General features: G+C 39.5%; 1 protein-coding gene and 2 long non-coding RNA genes across 3 annotated transcripts in view; 1 reads left to right on the top strand and 2 right to left on the bottom strand.

Moving 5' to 3' along the window:
• LOC145545346 (uncharacterized) overlaps nt 1-13,474 on the top strand; it is a 140,032-nt gene that overhangs the window by 20,332 nt on the left and 106,226 nt on the right. The gene's annotated exons all lie outside the window — the stretch shown is intronic.
• Nucleotides 4,371-13,474, bottom strand: part of ACYP2 (acylphosphatase 2) — a 184,156-nt gene continuing 175,052 nt past the window's right edge. Inside the window, exon 4 of the mRNA XM_081589645.1 lies at nt 4,371-4,982. Coding sequence (XP_081445771.1) covers nt 4,868-4,982 — 115 coding nt within the window. The 3' untranslated portion in view covers nt 4,371-4,867. The remainder of the gene's footprint in view (nt 4,983-13,474) is intronic.
• Nucleotides 6,169-12,723, bottom strand: LOC145545348 (uncharacterized). The gene is made up of 2 exons (XR_014082015.1): nt 9,291-12,723; nt 6,169-7,461 (listed from the first exon to the last, which is right to left on the bottom strand). It is a non-coding gene; the product is annotated as an uncharacterized LOC145545348 (long non-coding RNA).

Below are 13,474 nucleotides of genomic sequence, written 5' to 3' on the forward strand. Positions count from 1 at the left end.
AATTTAGAGAAGACCAAAGATACTAGATTTGGTGTCTTTGTTGTTTCTTTGAGGCAGAATTCTTCTCAAACTATGTCTTCTGGAGAATCCTAATATAGGAAAGAAAGGAGAGTAGGGCTGCTCTTCTTGGGGCTCTCACCTGCCCAGCTTCCTCATTGCCCTTCAGTAGCTTTCCTTCCACCTCCTAGGAGGTCTCTGTCTTAATGGGAATCCTGGGAGAAGTTCCAGTTCAGTCCAACTTCTTGACTTTGTGACTGAGGGCACCTAGGCACACAGTTAATCCCTGGGTGGGCTGAGCCCAGAATGCAGGTCTCCTGATTCCTAGACCAGAATATCCTCTACCATACCATGGTGCCTATTTTCAGTTCTGAAATGAGTTCCAGACATGAAAATCTTGTCCTTTTAACAAGTAGTGAATATGCTCTGATATCTGTGTTAATGGAGGCCAGGGAGAGCTATGATATGAAAAATATTTCCAAATATAAGCTAATTTTTAAAAGTGGATTGTTTGTTGTCTTTCTGAGTTTAGAGATATGTGCTTCTGAAAGATCCCTTTGATAGAGTCGAAAATGTTTCATTGTAAAAATGGTGACCACTTTCCAGGAAAGTCAAACTACTGAGAGTTGTTGCCATATCCACCCCCATCCCTTAGTTTTCCCCTTCAGTTCTTCTCTGCTCTGTTACCACAAGTGCCTACTTTTGAAGCACAAGCCTTCTTCAGGCTGCAAGGAATTCTCCTTTACCTATGGATTCCCAGTCTTTGATGAAACTTGAATTGCTTTCTCTCAAGGTTAGAAGCCCACAGCTTTCCTAATAGAAGAGTCTCCCGTTTCTACCACACCCTTATTGCTTCTGTGCACCCAACCTGCTGAAGGATCTGTCTTTTGCATCTTCCCTGGTAGTTCAGCTGGTAAAGAATCCGCCCACAATGCAGGACACCTGGGTTCGATCCCTGGGTTAGGAAGATCCCCTGGAGAAGGGAAAGGCTACCCACTCCAGTATTCTGGCCTGGAGAAATCAATGGACTGTATAGTCCATAGGGTTGCAAAGAGTCGGACAGGACTGAGCTACTTTCACTTTCATTTTTCAGTTTCCAGTCAAGAGCTTTACTTCTCAGGTTCAGTTCAGTTCAGTTCAGTCGCTCAGTCGTGTCCGACTCTTTGCGACCCCATGAATTGCAGCACGCCAGGCCTCTCTGTCCATCACCAACTCCCAGAGTCTACCCAAACCCATGTCCATCGAGTTGGTGATGCCATCCAACCATCTCATCCTCTGTCGTCCCCTTCACTTCTCAGGTTAGCTTTGTAAAAAGGCTTTTTTATATAAATATGAAACATAGTTACCTGCTTTAACAAATCATATTCTCCTAATTCCAGTGTGTTGCTTCTTGAGGAGGGTGTGGGCATGTGGAGTATAGAGACTCCCAGCTGACAGTCATTGGAGTAGAAACCCGTCTTTTGCTTAGTTGTTTTATTCTTCCTTTTTTAAAAAAAAAAGTGCTTAATTTTGGAAAAATTAAAGCTATCAACGTTTGTTATTAAACAAAATGTATGTTTAATATGATAAATTATGTAATATCATATATTAAGATAAAATATGATACATAAATTTAAAAGTCCCTGTGTAAGTTCAGTATGAAATTTGCCATATTAACTTCACTGTTAGGATGTGCTCTCTGGTCTTGATAACACATTTTAAAAATTGCTTTACCTTTTTTCCCTTTCCACTCATAACCACCCATTTTTAATCATTATCTACAACATTTTTCATCCAGTAATAGAACTTAGTTATGTATTAATCATTGAGCAGCCTTGACTAATGTGATTCACTTTGTGCAGTCAGAAGATTGTGTTAGTGGAGTGTGATTTTCTTATGAAGAGAGCAGGGAAGGGAACTACCAGAGGAAATCAGGGTAATAAAAAGTGACATATTGGTGTCACTTCTGAGATTGCATTTTTCTAAAAGCATTTAGCCTTGCTATGCGTAAAGAGATACAGATTTTATTTTCAACTTGACTGTAAGAAATGTCTGTTTTACTTTCTCTAAGTCAAATTGAGCCTGCTTCAAGCCCCATCCTGGCTGGGAGGTGGCAAGTTGAATCTTTCATCCTCAAAAGGATCATGTAATGAAGAGTCTAAAGTAGACAGAACGTTGAGGAAAGACTTCTCTGGTCTCTTGTCCATACCAGTTACCATGACTGCTCTCCAGGCCATCATGTCCACTTGTAGCCAGGATGTCTTGCAGCACCTGTGGGGTAGCGATCTTGCTAGGGCTGGGAGCCCCTGCACCTTGCATCCAGCTTTTCTGGGTGGACCACAGCTATTCCCTTCTCTGTTTTGGCCAGCCCCCTAGAGGTGCTACTGGGGAAAAAGGGGCAGGTCTCCATCTCTTGGGAAATACATTGCCTTTATTTATTTTTTTAAAAATAGATTTATTTATTTTAGTTGGGGGCTAATTACTTTACAATATTGTAATAGTTTTTGCCATACACTGACATGAATCAACCATGGGTTTACATGTGCTCCCCCTCCTGGAACCCCCACCCACCTCCCTCCCCATCCCATCCCTCCGGGCCATCCCATTGCCCCGGCCCCGAGCCCCCGTCTCATGCATCGAACATGGAATGGTGTTCTGTTTCACATATGATAATATACATGTTTCAATGCTATTCTCCCAGAACGTCCCACCCTCACCTTCTCCCTCAGAGTCCATAAAATTGTTCTATGCATCTGTGTCTCTTATTCTGTCTCGCAATACATTGCCTTTAAAATCTTGGACCATCTCCTTGTCCCCTTGGCTTTTGCCACTTCTGCTTCTCTTGTACCTGCTAAAGGGGTAGTGTTTGTCTTTTTTCTCAACTCACAACATAATTCCCCCTTTAAAATGAAACCTTGGAAGGAAAGTTCTTCAGGGGATCTGGCACCAAAACCCTTCTTGAGACAAAGGAACGCAAAGACTTGTCTACCTTCCTTGAACCAGGAGTAGGGAAATAGGAGAGCAAAACCCAAATGAATAACACAAGAGTCTTCTTTACATGATGAGGATATTAGAACAATAGGAAAGCTCTTTATTCCTTTAAGAGTATTTGGAAAGTTTAAAAAAAATCTTTGTCATTCTCTAATGCCGTGTTCTCTTATGTACATTTGATATCAGTATTATCATCAAATTAATCATTGTGAGTAAACAAAGGCAGCCCATGCTTCATTTCCTTAATTACAGTCCTGCAGCAGATAGAGAAGAGTGGCCTGAATTCTTTTTCTATGCCATGGAGTGTAGCAATAGAGTTTTGCTCCATAGATAGAACAATGGCTTCTAGCCTGTATTCCCAAGGCATTTGAAATTGTTGGACAATTGCAGAAGACAAGATCCAGGAGGGAAAGTGAGACCAAGCGTTCAGGGCTCCACGGAACCCCATTTTCAGTCATAATGGTTGTCCTTTTCCACTTGCTTTATGTATTAAATTCCATGTAAATTGGTTTAATGGATTCCATTGTTACAAAAATTTGGAAATCACTGAAGGAATATGTGAATATGTGTGTTAATCACTCAGTCGTGTCAGACTCGGTGACCTCATGGACTGTAGCCTGTCAGGCTGCTCTGTCTTTGGGATTCTCCAAACAAGAATACTGGAGTGGGTAGCCATGCCCTTCTCCCAGGGGTTCTTCCTTACCCAGGGATCGAACCAGGTCTCCTGCACTGCAAGTGGATTCTTTACCATCTGAGCCACTAGGGAAGCCCCTATGTAAGTATATATTGTACCTACAACATTTGAAATTCCCCAGTATTTGAGTTAAAGGTCTCCATTTCTCCAGAGTATAATTCTGTGGTGTAGAAATAAAACTTTCCCTTAAAATACCATGTGGCTTAATTATCATCTGTGTGTGAGAGTCCCCAGAGCATAGGCCAAATTTTGGGAATGTGCTTTGCTGTGCTAAATCGCTTTAGTGGTGTCCAACTCTGTATGACCCAATGGACTGTAGTCCACCAGTCTCCTCTGTCCACGGGACTCTCCAGGCAAGAATTCTGGAGTGGGTTGCCATGCCCTCCCTCCTCCAGGGGATCCTCCCAACTCAGGGATCGAATCCACATTTCTTAAAGTCTCCTGCATTGGCAGGCGGGTTCTTTACCACTAGTGCCCCCTGGGAAGTCCCCAGATTTGGGGAAGAGTGTGATTTATTTAGACTCTCTGCTCCTTTTCTGGTTCATTGGACATCCATTATAGGTAGTTGCAAATATAAACCTTGCTGCTTGCTATATACTACCACTGTCATCTCTTCACTCCTCTGTTCACCATATAGAAGAATATGGTTCCTAGAAAGCATTAAGTAGCTCCGATAGAAGTACTGAATCATGTTCCCATTAAACCACAGTTTTTAAAGTTAACTCTTTATTGATTTTAAGGCTATGCTGATCATCATATACATTTATATCAGACTATTGGTTATTTTGCTGTTGTTAAACAAATTACTCAACTTTAACAACAAATTATTATTCAGAGGTTTTAGAACTCATAACACCCAAAAATAATTTTTAAGTGGTTAACTTATTTTATGTCCAGCCAAATAACATGTATGTCATAATATTCATTAGAATTAAAGATTCCATGAGACAAATTTAAATAAAATATTCATAGTAAATATTTTGTAATGACATTTAAAATTTTAGAATGCTAAATTTGGCTGTTAAAAATATTGTTGAGTAAAACTATTTCAGTGTCAACCATTTTTAGTAATGTAATGTTGCAACTTTCGGAACAGAAAGTTTCTTTTTTTACCCTATTCTGCTACTGTCACTCTAGTATGCAGACTTAAGAATACAGTCTATTCTATTGTACAGTATACGCATTACACTTTTAATTTCTCTCCTATTAGTATCGAATACTAAAACTAGAGTATTCAAGTTTAGAGATGGTTTTTTCATTGGAAAAGTTCGTGCGGTCAATGCGAGAACTAGGACTTCCAACCTTGCTCAGCCAGGACTTCCTACAAAAAATAAATAAATAAAAATTAGCATTTTAGTGTATATGGACTAGCTGAAATGATCCCACAATGAGTAACAATGGGAGTTTATGTTTAATAAGCAACTTTTGCATGTAATATGAAAGATATACATGACATCTCTCTCTCAAAGTTGTTCAGTCATGTCTGACTCTTGTGACCCCATGGACTGTAGCCCGCTTGGCTCCTTTGTCCTTGGAATTCTCCTAGTAAGAATACTGGAGTGGGTAGCCATCCCTCCTCCATGGGATCTTCCCAACGGGATGGAACCTGGGTCTCTCACATATACATATATATATGTATAATTATAGACACAATATAAATTTTATATCAAAATATCAGAGTTTAACATATAATCAAATGTGGGCAAAGAAGAGCTAATGACCAATTAAGCACAGTCAACTCATGATGATTTCATTGTGGAGTAATTTCCCTCCTTTTAAAATATCCAAGGTCATTATTAGTAAGCTCTTATATGCAACAACATAAACATATTTTTTATAAAGAATAAAACAATTCACCATGGGTTATTCTTATTACCCAGCACATGGTAGATTATATATGCAGGATGAGAGAGAGAGAGAATAAAAAAATGAATGTGATTTTTCTGTAAATATTTGAACAAAATTAGATGAACATCTTATCTATTCAAAAACCATTTCATATCACATATTAGCAAAGTAACTGCATTAGAGAGACAAATGTTCTGAAATTTTCTTTGCTTACATAGTACAATATTTTATCTTAATTTAGTAGTGATATTGTTTGTCTAATTTATACATTTGGGTACTTACCTGAGATGCTTCATATAAAATAATATTACTGTAATATTGCTGACACCTTAGATATTTTAAGGATATTCAAGAATCTTTCTACCTATTAATAATTAGTTGGGATGAAAATTAAGTGGGACTACAGGTTAATAATAAGCATTTTTGTACAGTTGATAGCTGTTATCCCAGTTGTTGTAGAAACATTAAGTTTCCTCATATCCCCAACAGTCTTTTGGGGTTGTGAAACTAGTGGTGTGTATAGCAATGCAGTATCATACGTAACAATCTCAATAACCTTGAATTAAAAATATTTTATAAGCTACAGTTGTCTGATTTAGCTGAAAATTACTCTTAACAGGCTGGAGAGAAATTCCAGTGATTCAAATTGCCCTATGCTATTTATTTATTTTTATCTTTTTGGCTGTACTGGGTCTTCATTGCTGCATGGGCTTTTTTCCAGTTGCAGTGAAAGGGGGCTTCTCTATAGTTGCGGTGCACCTGCTTCTCACTGCAGTGGCTCCTCTTGTTGCAGAGCATGGGCTCTAGGATGCGCGGGCTTTGGTAGTTGTGGCTCTAGAGCACAGGCTCAATATCTGGGGCACACAAGCTTAGTTGCTTCATAGCATGTGGGATCTTCCTGGACCAGGGATTGAACCTGTGTCTCCTGCATTGGCAGGTGGATTCTTTACCACTGAGACACCAGGGAAGCTTGCGCTTTTGCTACTTAACTCTTCAATTACTATTGGAGTATAGTTGATTTACAGTATTAGTTTCAGGTGTACAACACAGTGATTCAATATTTTTATAGATTAAACTCCATTTAAAGTTATTATAAAATATTGGCTATGTTCCCTGTACTGTAGATTAAATCCTTGTATCTTATTTATTTTACAAATAGCAGTTTGTTGTAACCCTCTTTTTGGTTCTTACTGTGACAGTTTTTCTGGGTAAGGTGAATGTTTACTTCTTTTTCAGAAGATAAGCCATCAGCACAGTAAAATATTTTCTTTTCTTCAACTCATTTAGTTGAAATCTTAAAAATCAAAATTGCATGTGTTGAAAAATAAAGTTTAGTTAGGGCTGGTGGCTTCAATTTTACCAAATTTCCTTGAAACCCTCTAGAAAAGAAAGGCCAGTAATAATAAAAAGCTACCACATAATCCAACAGTACCCATTATAATAAAAAGCTAACATTAATGAAGCACTGACTATTTGCTCAGCACTGTGTTGAATTCTTTACTGTTTCCTTTAACCCACACATTAACTCTATAAGCTATAGTCCATTTTCCCTATTAAGTTATTGAAAAGGAAAGAGACACAGAAGAGTTAAGTAACTTGCTCAGAGTAGGAGTCGTGTTAATGTTGACAAGGGATCAGATTCTGGATATATTGATTGTGAAGGTATAGTCAGTAGATTTGCAGGCACACTGAATGTGGGTACAAGAAAAAGAAGACTGAAGGATGACACTTGGGTTATTGGTTTGAAAAGCTACTAGAATAGGATTGTCATGTACTGAAATGGAGAGACTGTGAGAAGGGCAGATTTTGGGGAAAGATGAGAAGTTCAGTTTTAGAATGTTAAACCTGAGATGTCTATTAAACATCTGAATAAGATGCTGAGTAGGCAGCTGGACCCTGAATCTGGCTGCAGAGATAAAATTTGGAATTTGTCTGCAGATAGACAGCTGCTGCTGCTAAGTCACTTCAGTCGTGTCCGACTCTGTGCGACCCCATAGACGGCAGCCCACCAGGCTCCGCCGTCCCTGGGATTCTCCAGGCAAGAACACTGGAGTGGGTTGCCATTTCCTTCTCCAGTGCATGAAAGAGAAAAGTGAAAGTGAAGTCGCTCAGTCGTGTCCGACTCTTAGCGACCCCATGGACTGCAGCCCACCAGGCTCCTCCGTCCATGGGATTTTCCAGGCAAGAGTACTGGAGTGGGGTGCCATTGCCTTCTCCAGCAGATAGACAGCACTGAAAGCCATAAGAATGGATGAGATCACCAAGAAAAGGAATGTAGATAGAAAAAGAGGCCCACAAACTATACCATAGGGCATCCCAATGTTAAGAGCTCAAGAAGTAGAAGAACCAGCAAAGGAAAAGAAAGCATCCAGTGAGGCAGGAGAAAAACTGGGAGAGCACTGTGTCTTGGGAGTCAAATGAAGCCCTCAGGGAACAGGGAGAGATCAACCTGGGCAATGATTCTGGCAGGTTAAGTAAGGTGAGAACTGAGAGTTGACTATTGTGTTTAGCAACATGCAAGTCACTGATGACCTTGACGAGAACAGTTTTGGTGGAGTGAAAGCCTTATTTGAATGGACTCAAGAGAGAATAAGAGAGGAACTGGAACCAGCGTGTGTGTGTGTGTATGAGAGAGAGAGAAGTGGAGGGGCTTCCACTATGCCATCTATGCCATGGCTCCACACATGCCATCCATGTTGTCTGACCTGCCTACTCACCTAGGAGTGTTCCAGTCATCTGTCCCTTGGAAAGATGTGCTCTTTATGTGCTGCTCTTGACCTTGGTAGGGGTGGCTCAGATCTGTAAATGGCAGAGGTGTTTTTCTAGCCAAAAAATAACTAGTCACAAATTTTCATCTAATTAGTGAGGATGAGGTACTCTTGCCTGGAAAATCCCATGGACGGAGGAGCCTGGTAGGCTGCAGTCCATGGGGTCGCTAGGAGTCGGACATGACTGAGTGACTTCACTTTCACTTTTCACTTTCATGCCTTGGAGAAGGAAATGGCAACCCACTCCAGTGTTCTTGCCTGGAGAATCCCAGGGACAGCGGAGCCTGGTGGGCTGCCGTCTATGGGGTCGCACAGAGTCGGACACGACTGAAGCGACTAAGCAGCAGCAGCAGCAGTGAGGATGAGACTGGGATGTCATAGTTTTCCAATCCCCCTTAATGTGAAAAGGAACCACATAATCCAACAGTACCCATTAATTCATTTCAATAAATAACACTGCATGAAAGGTATATTCTAGATACTGGGATGTATACATAGATATTTAAAACCGGGTTCTTTCCTCAACCTGACCTTACATCTATAGCATTTAGAGGAATAAGAACAAACAAAACCCAAAGTTAATAGAAGGAAAGAAAACATTAAGATCAGAGCAGAAATAAGTGAAATAGAGACAAAACAACAGAAAAGATCAATGAAGCTAAAAGCTGGTTCTTTGGAGGAAAAAAACAACCCAATCAAAAAAAAAAATGCCCAGAAGACCTAAATTTTCTCCACAGAAGACATACAGATGGCCAAGAGGCATATGAAAAGGTGTTCAACATTTCTAGTTATTAGAGAAAGGCAAATCAAAATTACAATGAGATATTATCTTATACCAGTCAGAATGGCCATCATCAAAATGTCTACAAACAATAAATGCTGGAGAGGGTATAAAGAAAAGGGAACCCTCCTGCACTGTCGGTGGGAATGTAAATTGGTACAGCCTCTATGGAGAACAGTATGGAGGTTCCTTAAAAAAGTAAAATTAGAGCTACCATGCTGTGCTTAGTCACTCTGCTAAGTCCCTTCAGTCGCGCCCAACTCTGTGCGACCCCATAGATGGCAGCCCACCAGGCTCCGCCGTCCCTGGGATTCTCCAGGCAAGAACACTGGAGTGGGTTGCCATTTCCTTCTCCAAGGCATGAAAGTGAAAAGTGAAAGTGAAGTTGCTCAGTCGTGTTCAACTCTTTGCCACCCCGTGGACTGCAGCCTACCAGGCTCCTCCGTCCATGGGATTCTCCAGGCAAGAATACAGGAGTGGGTTGCCATGCCTTCCTCCAGAGGATCTCCCCAACCCAGGGATCTAACCCATGTCTTCTGCATTGTAGGCGGATTCTTTACCGTCTGAGCCACCAGGGAAGCCATATGACACATCAATCCCACTCTTGGGCATATGTCCAGAGAAAATAATGGTTTGAAAGGATATATGCACCTGTGTTCATTGCAGTGTTGTCTACAATAGCCAAGACACGGAAGCAACCCTAAATGTCCACTGACAGATGAGTGGTATACATTGTCAGGTGTGTGCATCCTACACAAGTGGTTGTGCTTTTGTGTACTTTACAGTACTTTTGCTGTGCCACACGAGGAGCTTCCTAATGAAGACCTGATGGAATTGGAAGCCCAGAGAAAGGACAAAGAGAGGCACAAAGAAGAAGTAATTGGAAAATCAAAGAGACTGAGGATGGAGTCCAGTGCTGTCATGTCATCCATGGCAGGAAAAGAAGAGCTACCACCCAGACATCACTGGTTGTTTCTTCAAGAGGACATATAGAATTGAATCCAGCAAGGAACCAGAACCTGTGCCATCGACATCAGGCGTGAGTGACACTGCAGCTTGCCCTCCATCTTCTATTGCTGACAACCCTTCAGCTCTACTGTCTCCCACCTCCTCTCTCTCCTCCAATCAGTAACTCTTCTTGCCTGTTCACTTGATGCCAGCCCCTGGATGCCAGCTGTTGTAACATATTACTGTACTTTTCAAGGTGCTGTACAGTTAAGATTTAAAAAAATTTTTGTGTTTGTTTTATATGTATTATTTGTGTGAAAATTATTATAAACCCATTACAGTACAGTACTATATAGCCGATTGTGTTAGCTGGGTACCTAGGCTGTCTTTGTTGGACTTCTGAACAAACTGGACTTACAAATGCACTCTCGGAACGGAACTCACTCATAGGTAGGGGAAAGTGAAAGTCCCTAACTTGTGTCCAGCTCTTTGTGACCCCATGGACTATAGAGTCCATGGAATTCTCCAGGCTAGAATACTGGAGTGGGTAGCCATTCCCTTCTCTAGGTCTCCCACATTGCAGATGGATTCTTTACCAGTTGAGCCACCAGGGAAGCCAAGGTAGGGGACCTACTGTAATACTATTTGCAGCAACATGGATGGACCTAGAGATTGTTATTCTAAGTGAAAGACAGATATCATATGATATTGCTTACATGTGGAATCTAAAAAAAAAAAAAAATACAAATGAACTTATTTACAAAACAGAAACAGACTCACAGACTTACAGGATGATTTATGATTACCAAAGGGGGAATGTTGGAGGGAGGGATAAGTAAGGAGTTTTGGACTGACATATAAACACTGCTATATTTAAAATAGATAACCAACAAGGATTTACTGTATAGTAAGGGAACTCTGCTCAGTATTCTGTAATAACCTAAATGGGGAAAGAATTTGAAAAAGACTAGATAAATTTACATGTATAACTGAATCACTTTGCTGTATACCTGAAACTAACACTGTTAATGAACTATAGTCCAATATAAAATGAAAAATAATTTTTAAAAGTTATATGTATTAAAATTATTCAATATTGACTTTTCACAAATATTTATGAATGAAGGTGAAGTATTGAAAATGAATAAAGCAAGCGAAGTCAATAATTGAGTAATTTTTATTTATTTCTCATAAAGAACTGGGTGATTTTACCTCCCTTTTCAAAGATGCAATCTGCTGATCAATGTTTCTCAACTCAGATCTCCCACATTGCAGGCAGACTCTTTACTCTCTGAGCCACCAGGGAATCCCCCCAAATCTTCATGATACAGTGTTATCTATAATGACTCTTTGCAACCCCATGGGCCCATGGAATTCTCTAGGCTGGAATACTGGAGTGGGTAGCCTTTCCCTTCTCCAGAGGATCTTCCCAATCCAGGAATCGAACCGGAGTCTTCTGCATTGCAGGCAAATTCTTTGCCAACTGAGCTATCAGGGAAGCCCTTATTTCTCATAAAGCAACACAAAAAAGAAATCTTTGTAGACTGCTTTTAAAAACACAGTTGGAACAAGGAAACACAAACTTTAAATGATACAATAGACCAGCTAAATTTAATTGATATCTACAGGACATTTCACCCCAAAACAATCAATTTCATCTTTTTCTCAAGTGCACACAGAACCTTCTCCAGGATAGATCACATCCTGGGCCATAAATCTAGTCTTGGTAAATTCAAAAAAATCGAAATCATTCCAATCATCTTCTCTGACCACAATGCAGTAAGATTAGATCTCAATTACAGGAAAAAAAACTATTAAAAATTCCAACATATGGAGGCTAAACAACACGCTTCTGGATAATCAACAAATCAGAGAAGATATCAAAAAAGAAATCAAAATATGCATAGAAATGAATGAAAATGAAAACACAACAACCCAAAACCTATGGGACACTGTAAAAGCAGTGCTAAGGGGAAGGCTCATAGCAATACAGACGTACCTCAAGAAACAAGGAAAAAATCAAATAATCTAACTCTACACCTAAAGCAACTAGAGAAGGAAGAAATGAAGAACCCCAGGGTTAGTAGAAGGAAAGAAATCTTAAAAATTAGGGCAGAAATAAGTGCAAAAGAAACAAAAGCGACCACAGCAAAAATCAACAAACTAAAAGCTGGTTTTTTGAGAAGATAAACAAAATTGACAAACCATTAGCCAGACTCATCAAGAAACAAAGGGAGAAGAATCAAATCAACAAAATTAGAAATGAAAATGGAGAGATCACAACCAACTACACAGAAATACAAAGGATCATAAGAGACTACTACCAACAGCTATATGCCAATAAAATGGACAGCTTGGAAGAAATGGACGAATTCTTAGAAAAGTATAACTTTCCAAAACTGAACCAGGAAGAAATAGAAGATCTTAACAGACCCATCACAAGCATGGAAATTGAAACTGTAATCAGAAATCTTCCAGCAAACAAAAGCCAGGACCAGATGGCTTGACAGCTGAATTCTACCAAAAATTTAGAGAAGAGCTAACACCTATCTTATTCAAACTCTTCCACAAAATTGCAGAAGAAGGTAAACTTCCAAACTCATTCTATGAGGCCACCATCACCCTAATTCCAAAAACAGACAAAGATGCCACAAAAAAAGGAAACAACAGGCCAATATCACTGATGAACATAGATGCAAAAATCCTTAATAAAATTCTAGCAAACAGAATCCAACATCATATTAAAAAGATCATACATCATGACCAAGTGGGCTTTATCCCAGGAATGCAAGGTTTCTTCAATATCCAAAAATCAATCAATGTAATACACCACATTAACAAATTGAAAGATAGAAACCATATGATTGTCTCAATAGATGCAGGAAAAGCCTTTGACAAAATCAACATCCACTTATGATAAAAACCCTCCAGAAAGCAGGAATAGAAGGAACATACCTCAACATAATAAAAGCTATATATGACAAACCCACAGCAAACATTATCCTCAATGGTGAAAAATTGAAAGCATTTCCCCTAATGTCAGGAACAAGGCAAGGGTGCCCACTCTCATCACTACTATTCAACATAGTTTTGGAAGTTTTGACCACAGTAATCAGAGCAGAAAAAGAAATAAAAGGAATCCAGATAGGAAAAGAAGAAGTAAAACTCTCACTGTTTGCAGATGACATGATCCTCCACATAGAAAACCCTAAAGACTCTATCAGAAAATTACTAGAGCTAATCAATGAATATAGTAAAGTTGCAGGATATAAAATTAACACACAGAAATCCCTTGCATTCCTATACACTAACAATGAGAAAACAAAAAGAGAAATTAAAGAAACCAGACCATTCACCATTGCAATGAAAAGAATAAAATACTTAGGAATATATCTACCTAAAGAAACAAAAGACTTATATATAGAAAACTATAAAACACTGATGAAAGAAATCGAAGAGGACACAAAT

Source organism: Giraffa tippelskirchi, chromosome 4 (genome assembly GCF_054371585.1).
Source record: "Giraffa tippelskirchi isolate mGirTip1 chromosome 4, T2T-mGirTip1v1.2.pri, whole genome shotgun sequence".
NCBI classification, from domain to species: Eukaryota; Metazoa; Chordata; class Mammalia; order Artiodactyla; family Giraffidae; genus Giraffa; species Giraffa tippelskirchi.